Consider the following 17,048-nt stretch of genomic DNA (forward strand, 5'->3'; position numbering starts at 1 on the left):
AACTTGTTTGGGTTAAAACACCTGTGACCAAAAACATACACTATTCTAGGCGTTAGAAACACCCATAAAAGCCACAAAAACACTCACTCTATGTGTGTGTGTGCTTTTCTAAAAAAAAAAAATAAATCTGATAACATTTGTTTTTTCTCTCTTACATGTCTTACAACCTGGCTTGCATTTCCAGCTGGCTTACTGTATAATGAGGCATTGAGACAGGAATTTAAGGATCTTTGAATCAGGTGAATGGTCTTAAGCTACAGCTAAGCTAAACTGCAGCTATTTTAAGAGGCCAGCCCACCAGGATAATGTGTCATTTGTTTCCCCGAGCACCAGAGGTCTTTGAAAAAGAGATTTTTAAATGAATACACAGTGGCTCATGCTTAACCCAGCAGTCGCTGTCTATAGTAAACATGAGATCAGACTGTTAAAGATTTTGAGCATGTTTTTTTCTTGTTAATGAATGACTCAGCAGCTTTTTATTGAAGTTTGAAGTTTAACTGCTAATAGTCAAGAGGAAAAAAACCCTTTGAACAGTTCAACACATCTTAAGAGACACTCTGATCTGAAACTGAGTAGCTAAAAATATTTAAACAATGGCTGTGAGAAAAAACAAAAATCAAACAGGGTCTGGATCACAGCTATGCCCCCAGAAGTACATTGTTGTTGTTATTTAATTTTTCTTTCTTCTGTGTGGTCATCAGAATTAAAATACTTTATGGATCCCAGGGGGGAAATTGCTTTGTTACAGAAGCTCAGTTAAAATATAAAAACAAAAGTTTGGGACAGCGCAGTAGTCTGGTGGTTATCGGTGTTGCCGCTTAGCAAGAAGAAGTTTTTGGGTTCAAATGCAGGCTGGGGTCTCTCTGTGAGGAGTTTGCATGTCTGCGTGTGTTCCTTCCTGGTAATATGGATTTCCTCTACAGTCCAAAGACATGTGAGAGATTAGGTCAATTGGTGATTCTCCAAACTTTCTTTAAAAAGATAAGTAAAGTGCAATGTTAAACTAAATATTTAAAATTAAAGAATACTGTGTGCTCTTAAGGGTGAAAATAGCGCAGGTGTCACAAGTTGTTTGGTACTTAATTGAAACACAGACCAAAATAATATTTTCCCCAATCTTCCAGTGAGTCTTGCTGCAAATGGGAAACAGATTATGGAAATACAATGCCACAATGATAAGACAGCAAATGTGACACAACAGGCATGTCCAGCCTTTCTCGAGTAATTACAGTTTCCATGCACCTTAAGGTATCTCGATTTTCTGTCAATTTACTCTAGACTGTGTTACATGTTGGTGCGTCTTTATACGAAACACATACACATAGAAATGTTAGTCTTGGTTATTTTCAAGACCAATAACATGTTATAAATTAATGTCCCCAATGACAAATAAATTATGACTGGTGCCACTTCAGAATAAACAACGCAGCAACATACTAATAAGAGCATGTTGAAGCTAATAGTTTTGACACTGTAGTTTTTCTTCTGCGCCTTTAATTCAAATACAAAACAGACTGATGTCGCTATTTATACATTTTGACTCCCTGGTAAGAGATAAAAAAAGAGGGGGAGAGAGTGACAACAGCTATTCTTGGCGTATACTTGTATACTTCCTCTTCATTTATAGGTGAGTTGCGTTGTTATTGGCTGGAGATGAAACGTGTGACCTCTTCCTCTGTCTTCCATGGCAACTTCAAGCAGTCGGAGGAGCAGGGGGATATGGGAGGAGCGAGCGCTTGAGCTCCAGGTGGTCGCGCAGACTGCGTAAAAACGACACGACAAACTATTACGAAACGAATCGCGATCGTCACCTAGCTTCTGACACGTCTATGAATGAGCCGCTAACGGAGAAAGCGGTCTCGATTCTCGGCTGGAGAAACCACCGAGAGAGTTCAAAGGCTAGGGTGATGCGTCGCTGAAAGAGTTATCAAGAAAAGACGGACAAAGCGACGCAAGACAGTGCGGGGTCGACTTCAGAGTTTCTCATACAACTTTTTTTTTCTCTATAGGACCGACACGGTCCATTTCAGCGACAAGTGGAGATATGTTTAAGAAAACCAAGAGTAAAGTGCTGGTGGATTACGCGTCAGAGGAGGACGACATGTCCTGGCACTATCATCACTCCTACAAGGTAATGACACGGATAAAAAGCAAACAGAGGCATTCACTGCTAATAATGGTACGCTTATACTCTGATGAACTCGGGAAGCTGTAAAATTGTAGCAATACAAACAAAAAAACGAAAACTGTATCAAAATGATTGATTTCACCTGTTCAGGCTTTTTAAAAATGACTTTAATAAACACAAATAAGAATATAAAGTAGCCTGAATAATTATACATCTGTTTAAATAATGACAAATCATAATTCTTCTATTTCTTATGTTTTCTTCTCATAAAAGTTGCCAAATAGACTTCAAACAATGAAATGGAGGAGGTGCACAAGTGCTGAAACTCAGGTTAGAAAATGCAGCTTGGAGGTCAAAGAAGGGAGCCTGAATCTAAGAGCTAGAGTGTGTGGACTAATTTTGGCACAATACTGCTCAAGTATAAGAAATATAATTTAAATTAAAACGTAATAAAATAAAATACAGGAGGGTAAATTCAGCATGTTATTATAGAGATGGATATGATTTAATGTACAGTAGGTTAGGTTTTACATGCAACTTTGAATCTATTTGCAGTTTTCGTAAAGGTCAGAGGTGTGATTGGTACTTAAGAAGGCATGGTTCACTAATGCCTGTTTGTTGTGGGTTGTGTTTTTTTCTTCTTCTTTTTTTGTTACCCATATTTTCCAGGTAAACAATAAGAGTGTGAGAGGTCTAAAGAACCTCTGTATCACCACTTGTAAGCAGCTGGGCTCTGTCATGCTGATGGGAGCATGGGGGAGGATGCATACGCACCCACAGACACACAAGGATAGCCAGCCACGACTCATTGCTCATAAGAAATAGCAAGGTGACATGTTTATCAGTTGAGATTCTTGTGGTGGTGTTTTTAACCACTTGGATCAGGTTTTGAGTAAAAACCTATGTTGAGTGAGCATAAGGTGCTCACATCTAGTTGAATAGTGAAGCTCCAGTGAAAGAGGAGGAGGACGGGCGGCTTCCAAATCTCTGGATACATAGATAAATCTGTTAAAACTCATGGGATATTTTATTCCTCATAAAGGTTGGAGGCACAAAATAATGTGCTTTTGTCATGCTTGCGGTATGTAATCAGCTTACTGTATGCATGATCAAAGCTTCTTTAAAAGGCCAGCCATGATTTTAGGTTTCTTTTTGGTAGAGCGAGTAGTGAATCACATTTTTAAGGACATTTGCAACACCAATTACATAAAAATGCTCTCCTTAATCATATCAGTGTCATATTTTACTCACTGCCTGCACCTCCATCCCTGTATACACCTCAGACTACATGTATACATTTGTCATGCAGTACACAATTGGGAAAATCCACCAACATCATTTCCCAACATTTTTCATCTGCTGTTGTGACAGTGCTGATATCTGTGACCCTTGGCTTAGTTTATTCAACCTCCAGTAATAACGCATGTTTCCCTTACATGTGTAGGGGACAGAGCTGCTCTGAGTTCACTTTGTGTCTCTGTCGCCAGTGGTCACAAACAAAAAACTATAAACTGACCTAGGATCAGAGCAGCAGCTGCTCTTTAGAGATCCTGGGAAAGCAATCAAGGAGGAGGTGGGTGGAGGGGGGGGTCTTGTCCCGTCTGCATGGCAGTAAAGTACATAAAAGGGTCAGGGGTCAGATCATAAAATGCTGTAAACACAGCAAAGACCCAACAGGATGAAGTCAGGATTAAAGTTATGATAACAAAGTCTGCAAAGGAAAGATTTTTTCCTTCCAGTTATTCAAACTGACGTAGCTGCACTGTCTGATTTACCACATGCAGAGCAACCGAAGAGGAGAGCGAAGCGAATCTGCAGCATTTTTGTATCACAATGAAATTGCAGGGATAGCCTTTTGAATTCTTCTGTACTTTTTAAACAAAAAACAAGAAAGACCCCCCCCCCCCCCCCCCCCAAAAAGGATTAATCCACTTTAAAGCTACAAAAAGTACCAAATCTACTAATTATCTTGACAAATCGAGGACAGAAAATAGACGAGATGACAGCCTGTAAGCACAACATGGGAAAAACACATGACTGCTTAAGTGATAATCATGAAGAAAACCAAAATGGTCTTGTTGAGGCTGTCGATTGAGCTCTGTCCTGAACTTTGTGCTGAGTCACACTGTATGGAGTTTTTTTTTCTGTACCATTTTTCGGTATTAAGTGTAGCTTTCCTGAAAAAGAGAACATTGCTGGAAACTACTCAAAACAACAATAGTCTGATCTGTTGGCTACTGTGCGCCTACACTCAAGCCATCAGGGGTCAAGTTTCTGCTTAGGAGAATCTGAAATCCTGCTCTTTAGCTTTCTCCACCCACATATATCCAGGTGGCCCAAGAGTCAGCCAGCGACCTTCATTGTGTTATATCTCACACCTCTTCCTCTGTTATTTTGTCTGACAAATATACTTCCACGTATTTAAATCTCCTGATCAAAATCTTATTTTTGCTTATCGTCATCACAAGACAGCAGATCTCTTTGGTTGTAATAGTGGAGAGACCTGCAGTCGGACAGATACGGACAAGTAAAACACAAAGACAGGGAGGGAGAAAAGAGCAAGAGCAGAGAAATGCATAGCCTGAAGTTACTATCATTCCTTTTGTCTATGAACAGTGCACCGGGGTGACAGCAGGCCCTGTGCCTGCTTGCTTTTGCCACTCACTTCTACTGAAGTTCAACAAGTTGCAAGCAGCTGTCAGCTTGCAGAAGGTGTGTTTGCCTGTTTGTCTGTGGCTTACTGCAGTAACACTCCTAAATGCTTATATAAAACCACCATGACTGTGAAGTGGGGTAATAAGAGTATACATCACGTCTAGCGAACCTTTGAAGGCCTCACTTCTAAATCATTGAGTCATAAAGAGGATAGTAAAGGAAATGTGATCCCCTGCTGAAGGGAAGAGAGTTGAGTTCCTGGACCTCAGACACTTGTTTGGTCTCACAAGTTTGCCTCAGTCCAACACTAAAAATGTCATAAATAGGATCTGTCTGAATGCTTTCTACATTTAGCTGTTCAATACGGGGACCAGGAGATGGCTTGTTTAACTTGGGATGAAGAATGGGAACAGTGGGGGAGTCTATTTTATGAAGCCGTTTAGTATAAGGTTATTTAGTTTTTTTTTTTGATGAATCTAGAAAGAAGGAGAGCCAGCAGAGAAAATATGGGGATTGCAAAAACAACCTGATAAAGACTACACGGATGGATAACAAGGAACAGGTGAGTTTAATCCGACACTTGGGAGAGTGGGGAAACGATCAAAGGAGGGAAGTAAAAGCCACAAAAGGATCAAACCTTCAAAATAAAACAGGAAATAAACTGAAAGAGGTACATGTTAAGGAATCAACAGCACAAACAAAGAGAAAAGTAGGGGTAATGACAACTGGGATAAAATGCAGATGATGATAAGCCCAAAAAATGTAGGTATACATCAATTCAAATGATGTGGCTAGAGTGTTAATAGTGGTGCTCTGTTCATTCTGCTTCCATGAACAAGCATGTGGCCTTTCTCTCCATTTACAGGCTTTCTTTTAAGCCGAGCAAACTTGCTTGGTATTCAGTCTACAGGCGTGATACTGGCATGCATGCCCTCATTTAACCTTTGGCAAAAATGTAAATAAGCATATTTCCCAAGACATTAAACTGTTTCCTTAAATGCTTTCTGTGTCCCTGGGTTTGGAGAATGTGGAGTATAAATACCGCTTCTTTGGTATTGGAATTCAGAGTGGTTCTTTATCGCCCGGCAAGCTCGGTTGTGAAACACTGCGCTTAAATGTGTGCAGACACAAAGAGGGAAAGTGAGAATGCAAAAAAGGCTGCCCTGGGGGTGTGAAATAAGAACTCCTGATCTCTGTTGTTAGGAGGATTTTTTTCCAAAACACTACTCCCCCTTGCCCTGAATCTCCTCCCCCCCCCTCACACTCTCTGTTCTGAAGTTGTTAATGCTTTTTACGCTCAAACAGTAGTCAGCAATTGTGTGAGACTGTATCTTTGATCAGCTCAGGTGGCGGAGACCCAGCAGACTTTGCTCAGACATGTCCAACCACCATCTCTCCTCCTCTGTCCCATAGAGTTTGGAGATGTTAAAAGTTAATGCAGCTTTGATCATTTAGCAGGAATTCTGGCGCCGCTCCTATAGAGGCTTGGCTGTACAATTAATGACTTCAATCAACCTACTTATCATGATTTAATATCCTTAAGTCTTCTGGGGCAAGTTAAGTAATAAAACTGCAAGATATGGATGATGGGATGTGTCATTTAAAATTCTAAAGGAGTCTGAAGTTTATCAAACTGTAAAGTATTTTCAAGTGCAAATATTGCTTTTGAAAAATGCTTTTGCTTATTGTCACATTTGGCATCTTGGTGTAGAAGTTGAGACAGTTAGACTCTAAGAAGAGATACAAGTTAGATGTAAATACAGCTGAAATAAAACGATGGCGTGAAATAACACTGACACTGTAAGCCGAAATAATGGCTGGTATAAATACTTATGCCATGATTTGGAAGAGATGACAGAGGTGTCAGGTGACTGAAACTGGTGGGCAGGTGGTAAAAGAAAAGGACCTGGAAATGTCCACAAGAATTCCAGGAAAAAGTGAGGTGGAAAAAGTGTCGTAAGGGAATGACTGAGGTAGTGACAAAGATAATGATCCTCAATATATTTTGTAGTGGTTTGTATTTAGGTGTGATGTTTTACTAGGAGTGTACTTCCACAAAAACATAAAAAAAGTGTATTTCAAATTTAATATGAAAGAATGCCGATTTTATTTACCCACCTCTATTTGAATACATTAAACTATACTTGTTCATTCAGTTATCGTGGTAATTTTATGACGCTAACAAATGAAAACACTCTTGTAGCATGTAACTAAATGATTACTGTTCTGATAAAAACTCCATTAGGTTTACAGTAAACTTTAGTACTTCTACTTTCAGAGCAAGTGCTTTCTTGCTGCAGGCCTAATTCATCCATTTCACACAAATGCCCTTTTTCCTATACCTAAGCACTTTTAAGCTAGTGTTCACGCATCAGGGGCAACTCTGGGTTTGGGATGATTGCCGAGGATACTTCAAATTGTAGACTAGAGGAGCTTTGTGGAAGTGCAAATATAACGGTCTTGGAAAAAAAATGAAAATTTAGTGAACTGTTATTGTTTGCGTCTTTCTGTTTCTTGCATATTTCTTGTGGGTGTGCAACTATAGTTAAACCCTACAATAATAAAGTGAAAACAGAGAAAACCCCAACAATCAGATGAACCCCTATGAGCAAACGATTTGGCAACAATGGAAAGGAAAAACTCCCTTTTAACAGGAAGAAACCCCCAGCAGAACCAGGCTCAGAGAGCCTGGTTCTGCATCCCAGTCTGCTTTTAAATACTCTAGAAAACATGTATGCTATGCCTTCTAAGGATGCTGCCTAAGGGAAGCATATGTAATGTAAACAGAATTGGTCCTAGGAAAGAACCCTGTGGAACTCCATAGTTAAAGTATTTGAAGAAGCCTCCCCATTTACATGAAGAAATTGGAGTCTATTAGATAGATATGAGTCAAACCACTGCAGCGCAGTGCTTTTATTACCTACAGCTTGCTCTAATCACTATAATATTCCTTTAACAATGTATATAACCTACTACAGTCTTGAGGAGTCATTGTGGAATAAAAGTGGATAAACATGCAAGTATTAAAGCGGACCATAAAAATTGCTTATATAAATAATAAGAGGTAGAATATTGGTGAATGGAGTTATTTACATGGTTAAACAAAATGCACAAGCCCATTGGCAATTATATAAAAGCCTAAACAAAGGGTGTCAAATAATAACACAAATACAACGTCTATATTAAAAACAGTCTGCAGACTGAAACACAATGAGACCAAAATAGCTCTGTTCAGTCCACATATTGTTGAGGACCATTAAGGGAAGAGGTCATGGGTTTGTTTTCTCTCCCTTTTGTTTAAATCTGCCCTCAGAGCTTAGTGGTTTCCCCCCATCTCTCCCAGCTCTCTATCCATCCATCCCTCCATCCCTCCATCCCTCTATCTCGCACTCCAAATACGGTGTGTTTGTGTTAGCACTTGAAAACGGTTGCCTCCCTTTTTTTTTTTTTTTTTTTTTTTAACAGGAAGGCATGCGCACAGTCCGCAAACACACAATCCCTGCTTTAAAATGTGAGCGTTTCTGTTTTGGGGCGGGGAAAGGTTGCTATTTGTCTTAACTCACTGCGGGTGTATGTGTGTCCTAGGACAAAGACATACAAGGAGAGGAAGAGGATGAGGAAGCCGTCACTGCAGTCTCCAAGGTAAACAGCACCTTCACAGCTATTCAGACAGAACACAGACGCAAACACACTATCTGCTTCCAAACATACATCAGCTTACACAGTTGACACGTGATGGTTGTCCGCTCAAAGATATGCACTCAGGCGACCCACGCTTATCTTTCTGTGCACACGCTCAGAACATCGCAGGAATCGACCCTGAAAGAGTCAATTTTATGTCGCCCAAAACATCCAGATGCTTTAAATGGCCAATGCTCTGTCAGTTCACACACGCACGCATGCACAAGCTCAGTGTCACTGCACTGTTTATCTGTAAACACACCAGCTGTCAGCCATCATCCCCCGTCTTATCCTTAACCTTATCGCTGGAAAACTGTCTGGGTTGTTTTGTCACTGTGTGCGTTTGTATTGTCAGCCTTATCCCAAGAAAGAAAAAAATAGGTTATTTTGACCTTTCAGTGGACTGTTTCTTTTATTTAAATCACTTCAGTTCAGTCATCTAAGGTATCGGTTTTTATTTTGTAGGAACCTCTGATGTCATATCACAACATGGTTTTGTAAATAGTTTGAGCAAAGCAAAATTACAAATTGGAATATTTTCCATTCAAAATCATGATGCAGGTGCATTTGTAGCTGAAGACAAGTACAAGGCCACTTTTCTGGGAATCCTCTTGTTTTTCAGCAGGTACTTGAGGGTCACCAGCATTTTGCCCCTTAACTTGTATGCCTTGCCTCAGTGGATCAGAGAAAATAAAGTTAGTCTTCACTTGCAGAAGGCTTCAACCTGCGAGTTGTCATCAACCATAACCATATTGGGCTTGCTAACTCTCTAGTGGCACTCTTTAATGCTTTACTTTCCTAGCTGATCTTCTGCAGGAAATCGTGCACTGTTCACAGCCAACTTTGACAGGAAATGACACTGCGTGCCATTCTTTGACAAAGGCCTCATCAGCCAGATTTTACTACGTGGCTTTCTTCAGATCATGAAAAATGGACAGCGTGTCCTCCTGGAGCACAACAAGTTTGACTAGCAAGATGGTTTTTGTGCACCTACATAGGAGAATCACATCTGGGTGGAGTGCGGGAAGACTTTCTGAGATCTGGTTGCATCTCCTAGTTAGAGGTGTGGTGCAAAATGTGGGGCAGGCAGTTGTTGTTGCCTTTGAAGCAACATCCCCTTCCCTTTGGAGGCTGATAGCCTCAAGTGGTGACGGCCTGGAGTTTATTAGCTTTGACCGTCCATTTGGTGATTTCTCTTACGGCTTTATTATGCCTCAGCCTGTAGCAGACATCTCTCGGTGCTTTGGGACATCCAATTAAGATGTGTTTCAGGGTTCAACCAGGCCTGCTCCACACTGCATACAGGTTGTGTAATCATAGTGATGTTCATTAAGACCATACATTTAAAACCCCAAAAATTAACCAAACATGTTTATGAGAAAGAAACAATGATTGAAATGTATTACTGTGACTGTGTGTAAGCATCCATCACAGTTTGCACACAGCCTTCCTGGTTCATTTGAAACTTCTAGTGCGTGTGTACATTTTTTCTGTTTAATAAGCAAGCATCTTAAAACCTGTCTGACTGCTTATATTTGACTTTGTCCAGGCACTGATACATGTAGCACTAATTATGTCAGTCAGTACTGCATCCTCACAGCTCTTAGAAACAATGACCAAAATAATTAATATAAGATTTAAGGAGTCACAAATTAGCTGAGCTGAAAGTGAGTCTGCTGGAGGAAAGCTCTGATCAGCTAAATCAGCTTGGTCATCACTGCTGTAAATATAATAAACAGTGGTTTTATTTTGAGGGTTTGAGGACATGTGTCCTTTGTCTGTGGAGGTGAGTTTTATCTCAGCGCTCTGTTCATCTTATAATCTGTGCTGACGGCGGTCCTTTACTCAAAGGCGTGCTGTGTGTGAACTTGTTAAGTCTGATTTGAAACCGCACACAGGTGATTCATTGTCTTTCAACCCCGGCTGGTCGCTCGCTTTATTGTATAGCCACTGTATTCGACTCAGTTCACAGGACATATTTCATACACCGTCCTGTTTGTGAGGACGGGGTGGCCGAGCTGGAGAAGGGAAGGAAACTGAGCATTCTTTCGAGGAGCTGGGCTTTTTGGAGTGGAACAATCAGTGTGGAAGAAAAACAAGGCTGAAAATAGCCACAGACACTGTGGAAGGCTGCAATTCTTTCACCCTCTGTTGTTCCAGCTCATATTAGGACTCACTAAGTGCACAGGGAGCCCTGAAAGTGGAGGTTACCTGTTGCTGTTTCACTCTACGATGCTTCAGCAATGTTCATTAAGCTTAATGAACATGCTTTTGTACTTAAAAATAGGCTTTCATGGGCAGATGCTTCTTTACTTTCAGAACTACCACTCTGTTCTATACATTTTATCTAATGCTAAAAAGAATGAATTGAATAATTAATTGGTTAACGAGTCAAACTGCAAATTAATGGACAAAAAACATACCCCAATGACTACCACATGAGGCCCCTAAAACCACTTGTGTGCTTTCAGTCCAAAGCTAAGCTAAAACAACCAGCTGCTGGCTTAAATTTTGTGGGAAATATGGGAACATGTTATTATTCACCTTATCAAATTCAAACAAGCTTATATCTTAAATGTTGTTGTTGTTGTTGTTGTTTGTTTGTTTTTAAATTATTATTTAAAGCTGTTTTTGGTGTCATTAGAAAAAGCAAATCCACTAGAACTTTTCAAGGTATTGCACTTGACCCATAGTCCTGTGTTTTCTCTGGGCTCTGTTTACAGAATATAAAGACTGTAAATTATGCATAAAAAAAGAAGATTGGGTTAAGATATGGGCTAAGAAGACAACTCTCACCTTGCAGAGGAGAGGTAGCACAGGGCGTAGAGTGGGTTGTTTATTAATTGGAGGGTCAGTGGTTTGATTCCTGTATATGAAAGTTCAGTATCTTGGTTTGTTTGTGGTTCTACCCCTTTAAACTGTTGCTTTTGGTGCACTGGACAGTTTTTAGATCAATTATGAAATTAATTGGTGATATAAATAATGTTCATAATAACCAAGGCCTGATTGTGAGCTTAAAACCCCCCTGAATTTATCCCCAATGTGTGCAATTCATGCAGCAATCCCTCTGCTTCAATGTCAGAGGTATGGAAAGAAGAATTTGGTCCATAACACCTCCATTGTTCTGCCAAGCGTGAATAACACAGAGAGCCAGAGAGCCATTTGCTTTACCTTCTTGGCCAGTCACTGAGCTGCTTTGGATCTAGAGGCCCAGAGGTTAGAGCACAGTGGCAGAATAGGCAGGCCTCTATTTGTGCAGGCATGCATGCAAGCACATACACTCATATACGTCCATTCAGAAAGGCTCCAACTCTTTCGGGATCTCCGGTTTCTTTGCTGGACAGCTCGAACTGCTTCTGCAAACCTTATGCAGTTTACACTCGATGGCACTCGGAGAACAAGAGCTGGGGAGTCAAGAGTTGAGACAGGGTGCTGAAACAGCTGAGATGAGGTTTTGTAAATGTTTTTTGATGATAATAAACAACAGGAAACTGGTAGGGGGGCAGTTTGCCTGCAGGCATGTTCAGAATGAGAAGTGAGTGGAGGATATTTGGGATTTTTTTTTTCTACTTATAATCAAAGAGACTTCCTCTGAGTGAGATGCAGAGGGAGATATGATGCATTTTCACTGAGTAAAGTGTTTAAAGATCCATCAGAGATATGAGCTGTATCTTAAGTATTTGCATGTGTATGACTTTAGCTGGTGGAGCCTATGTAGTGGTAGTTTTGTAAAGTTTGTTTTATCTGTTGGTGACAGATCTTATCATACGTGTTCCTGTTAGGCTTTGGGAGACAGCTGATTTCATATCCAGCTCATTGTTTGTTTGTTTGTTGTAGCTGCTGGTGGCATCCTCTGGTCAGAGATCTGTGCAGGTACTGCACACAGAGCCCTGAACTAAAGTCCTTCATAGGTATGAGAACAATAAAAGCAGTTGAAAGGTCATGTCAGGGTTAAGCTCATTAATCATGTAATATTGTGTATACTGAGAATGCACACTCAAGCAAAGGCGAGCACGGATGTGAGTAGGAGTCAAGACCTTGATAGCTGACCTTGGGAATTCTTCCCAGGCGAGAAACAAAGCCAAAACTTTGTTCTGCGGTCGCTAAGGGCGGCTGCGTCAGTGCTCGGCGGAAATCTGCGAGGGCATGGCAGGGAGGAATTCTGATGTGACGGGGAGGCTGGGATTTTCAGAGGGAGTGGAGGATCTCCCGGTGGAATGTGCTCTATGCCAGTGAGGCCCGTAACAGAAATTCCCCCCTCCCCAATCCAAAAAAATAAATAAAGATTGCACGTTCATCAGTGTGAACATGCTGCTCCTCTCAATTCCTGCAAAGCCAACTTTGTGAAATCCTCGTCTTCAGGGTGTATCAATCACTCACAAACAGGCATACAGAGATATCAAGCTAACATGCAACAGATGAGTGAAATCGAGTCAGATCGGCATTTCAAAAACACTCTTGTCTTGCTGGTGTCTCTCAGGAGGCCAAAGTGAAGAAGATCATGTCCAAGAAAGACAGGAGGGAGAAGAAGATGTTCTCATCTAAAGATGACGAGCGTTTCTTGCTAACTGGAGAGAAGCTGGCTGACCGCAAAGGGTGAGGTTATGCGCTTATTACCTTTATCATATTCCAAATATTTCTCTTACTAGGGGGAAAAACTGAGCTAACACAAAGTAGAATATGTGACAGAAAATAACTCCAAATGAATAATAAGAATAAGAAGCGCTCCACTGTTTTCGCTTCTATCATGGTGTAGAAGGCAATGTTGTAAGAAATGGTCTTTCTGAAATTATTGATTACCGATCAGCAGTTCTATATAGACATATTGATTAATAGCATGCAGTAAATGCACAGTCACGTCACAACTACCCACAACATTTCTGGTTTCCATCATGTTTATACAGAGGCACTCAGTAGCCATTACTGGTCAAGTGTGTGAAGTACAAACATTTACACTCCTCACTAAATATAATGGATCCATGTCAAAACCACTTGTGTGTGTATATTTAGTCATGTCACAGCTACCCACAATAAATATATATATATATATATATATATATGTATGTATGCATGCATGCCAAAGCTTTATTGTCCAGCTGTTGCTAACTTTCAGACCCCTTGAGGAAGTGGAACATGTATGAAGGTGGAAATCTTAATCAGTTCACTTGCTTTGATAAACAACAGGAATTCCCATATAATAGCTCACTGTAAGTGTTTCCCACCCAGACACTCCTGTTTATGTAGGACGGGGGAGGAGGGGGAGGATGGAGGGGTGGTTCTTAGTAAGTGGCTGTTATATATCAACATGTTTAAGACTACAGTTATGGTTATAAGTTTACAGGCACTCATCGTTGGAATGTATGTCATGGTGATTTTGTACTTTGAATGATTTCTTTTAACTTTTCTTCTACCAGGAATGATTGTACAGCAAACATCTGCAATGACTTTAAAAATCAAGAATTGGGTGAATGTATTTTTTTTTCTAATCCACATAGGCTCACATATCTGCATACACTCATTTAAATCTCTCCAGTTGTTTGAAATCATCAGTTCAAACAACTGCGCGTAATCAGATGTTTTTCAGATGTGGCACAACTTTTCCAAGGTTTGGAAGAAACCCCAAACTGTCATGCTCATATGAAAGAAAATTGCTTAAATGTTCAGCATTCAAAAAGTTCAAATCTGCTATAAACTGGAATGTGCTTTTTAAAAAAGTAATCAAAGATGTATGCTGTACAATCATTCCACCCAGAAAAAAAAAAATCAAAGAAATGATTAAAAAAATCCAAAATTGCCTTGATATTAAAATGTCAGTGAATGCAAATTTCTGACCACAACTGTATATTTATTTCCTGCTCAAAGGTCTCACAAGAAAATCAAGGATGAGGAGAAGGAGAAAGAGAAGAAGGACAAGCCAGAGAAGGCCAACTGCTTCTGGGAGAGTGTTACGATGACGATGAGGCAAATCTCCCCTGCCAAAAAACTGGAGAAGATAGAAGGTTGGGAACCACCACACTTAGAGAACTTCGCTGAGACTGCTCCTGATGAAGCGCTGGTAGGCAAGAGCCAAAATGGGGACGTGGCAGAGTCATCCCCCAGCTCCCTGAGCATCCCGGCGACGGCGTTAGAGCTCCCCTCCTGGTGTGGACGGGGTCAAGAGGAGGACTCCTCCCGCTACGCTAACCTGTTGGACTCCAATGATTCAACAGCTGCCGTCAAGTGGACGGCCCGTGCTAAAGTCAAGCTGGCCGGCATCAGCAGGATGAGCAGAGGGATTGTATCAGAGAGTGCAAGTGTATGGGAGGGGTTTAAATAGCAGCACTTTATACCTCTGTACTATCAATAAATCTGACAATCTGAACCAAATATTTCTTTCTATCTAGCTCTGGACACAACCAATGTTAATGTCAACATCATGCTGACATGTTGTAGTGAATCAGAATATAAGACGAAGTATTCTGACTGAATTTGTGACTTTTAAATCACAAAAACTACAACTGAACAAAGGAAAACCTTCAACTGCTGTACATTTTTATCTGCAATACTCACTGGCATGGCAATTACATAAATAATGTTGCCAAGAAATAAGAAAAGTGATTTTTATTTAATCTTTGGGGCGTCACTGGTAGAGACTCAATGAAGAATATCCTGCTGAAGACGTTTTTGTTGGCTCTCACTTCCTTCCTGTCTATGCAGTCGCAGTATGTGAGCGATGAATGTCTTAAGCCTTAACTTGTATATTAATTATGGGCTGTGCAATCACGAAACAGCTTATGACATAGCATTTACGTGTAAAATACCCGTGTGTGTTTGAGAGTGACAGAAGATGACTTTGTGGGAAGACAGCTGGCATCACGGCTCTGAGATCTGAATCTCTGCTGTTGTATTGGGGCTGATGCTGCACTTGTGCCATATCAGACTTATAATAAGGATTTCTGATCAACATTCATGTCAAAATCTACATTAAAACGGAGAAAACTACATTTCCGGCATGTAATAATTGAAAAGTGATTAAAATCTCAATGGATTTTGTAATATGCTGACAATACATTGCATTTTAATCCCCAGATGACCAACTTTGTGATCAACTCACCATCTTTATGACATGAACATTTGTAAGATCTCATCTGTAGCATCTATCCCATATGATGGCAAAGCAGCTCTGCTGGTGGTTTCATGGACGGATGTTTTTAAATCTGATGCTGGATATTTGTAATTTTGCTAATGATGGAAAAAGTAAACGCCAAACTAATACTAGGACCATTTCTCATGAGAAGCAGTAGCTCTGTGCACTTGTGCCTTGTCATTAAAATGACATCATGTGTTTGCTGTAAACGACCAATCTGCTGAGCTCATTGATGCACCTGTATGTGCTCGACCACACTTCCTGTCTCCAGTTACAAACCAGTGTCTCGGGATGCTATAAGCTTCACCAGCAGGAGCAGCAGAAGTGTTTTTGTTTTTGTTAATTCTTAAATGCTGTGTGATATATTATGTATATTGGCTATAACACATACAATCTTCTTCTTTTTAAATGGGTTATTTGTTTGATACTGAAATCTGCTTCATCACAACCAGAGATCTACACATATGCAGCTCCACTGGCCGGGATGCCTGTGACTTGTATTTATTCACTAAAAGGCTGGGACTCATTTTTCTCCAGAATAAAGATCTAGACTGACACGCTGCCTCTGCTTCTTTCAACATTTTGCGAGTGAAGTAAACACACTGGACTTTGCTCTCTCTCTCTCTCTCTCTCTCTCTCTCTCTCTCTCTCTCTCTCTCTCTCTCTCCTCTCTCTCTCTCTCTCTCTCTCTCTCTCTCTCTCTCTCTCTCTCTCTCTCTCTCTCTCTCTCTCTCTCTCTCTCTCTCTCTCTCTCTCTCTCTCTCTCTCTCTCTCTCTCTCTCTCTCTCTCTCTCTCTCTCACACACACACACACACACACACACACACACCGAGATAAATAGAAAGAATACTGCAAATATATTGTTCTATTAATAATTAAAAACATAATCTAACCCTTACAAATAGGCAAAATGTGATCTTTCACTTCTTGTTTTCCAGTCTCCTTTTTAACTTGATTACATGGCTTCAGAAAATTGAGTCTCATCAATCAAGTAATAACAGAGTACAAACAGGTTTTTAGAAATATTTATTACTGAATAGCTACTTCCTGCCCCGGAAAAATCATGACAGTACCATCAAGAGTATGGGAACAGTAGAGGGGTATTACAAAAGTTGGAAGGATACAAAATGTTCTTTTTTTTCATAAATAATGCTTTGCAATTTACCTGTCACATGACAGTTCTGACAAAAGTAGAACAACCTGATCAGCTGATGGGGTTTTACTTCTTTTGTGTGTGTGCGTGACGCATTGACGCTTTTGATGTACACAGAGCACGGCAGGTATTCACAGAGGACAACATAACAGAGACGCAAACATGGCATGCAGTTATTGTAGGAAAATGCCACCAAAATGAAACGGAACAAAAAGCTGTTGAACCCCATTAAAAATAAAAGATTAACACAAGTCATCTTTTTCTGCCACACAATAAATGTTAAACTTTCTTTTTAAACACATTA

The 17,048-nt window shown here is 40.3% G+C and overlaps 1 protein-coding gene across 1 annotated transcript; it reads left to right on the top strand.

The window, feature by feature from the left end:
• Positions 1 to 1,644: 1,644 nt before the first annotated feature.
• On the top strand, positions 1,645 to 16,147 carry si:ch211-225h24.2 (testis development-related protein). Its single transcript, XM_026142791.1, has 4 exons — positions 1,645 to 2,131; positions 8,369 to 8,425; positions 12,945 to 13,060; positions 14,327 to 16,147. Exons 1-4 carry the CDS (start codon positions 2,045 to 2,047, stop codon positions 14,778 to 14,780), a joined length of 714 nt encoding a protein of 237 aa, XP_025998576.1. The 5' UTR covers positions 1,645 to 2,044; the 3' UTR covers positions 14,781 to 16,147.
• The last annotated feature ends 901 nt before the right edge of the window (positions 16,148 to 17,048 follow it).

Source organism: Astatotilapia calliptera, chromosome 15 (assembly GCF_900246225.1).
Source record: "Astatotilapia calliptera chromosome 15, fAstCal1.2, whole genome shotgun sequence".
NCBI lineage: Eukaryota > Metazoa > Chordata > Actinopteri > Cichliformes > Cichlidae > Astatotilapia > Astatotilapia calliptera.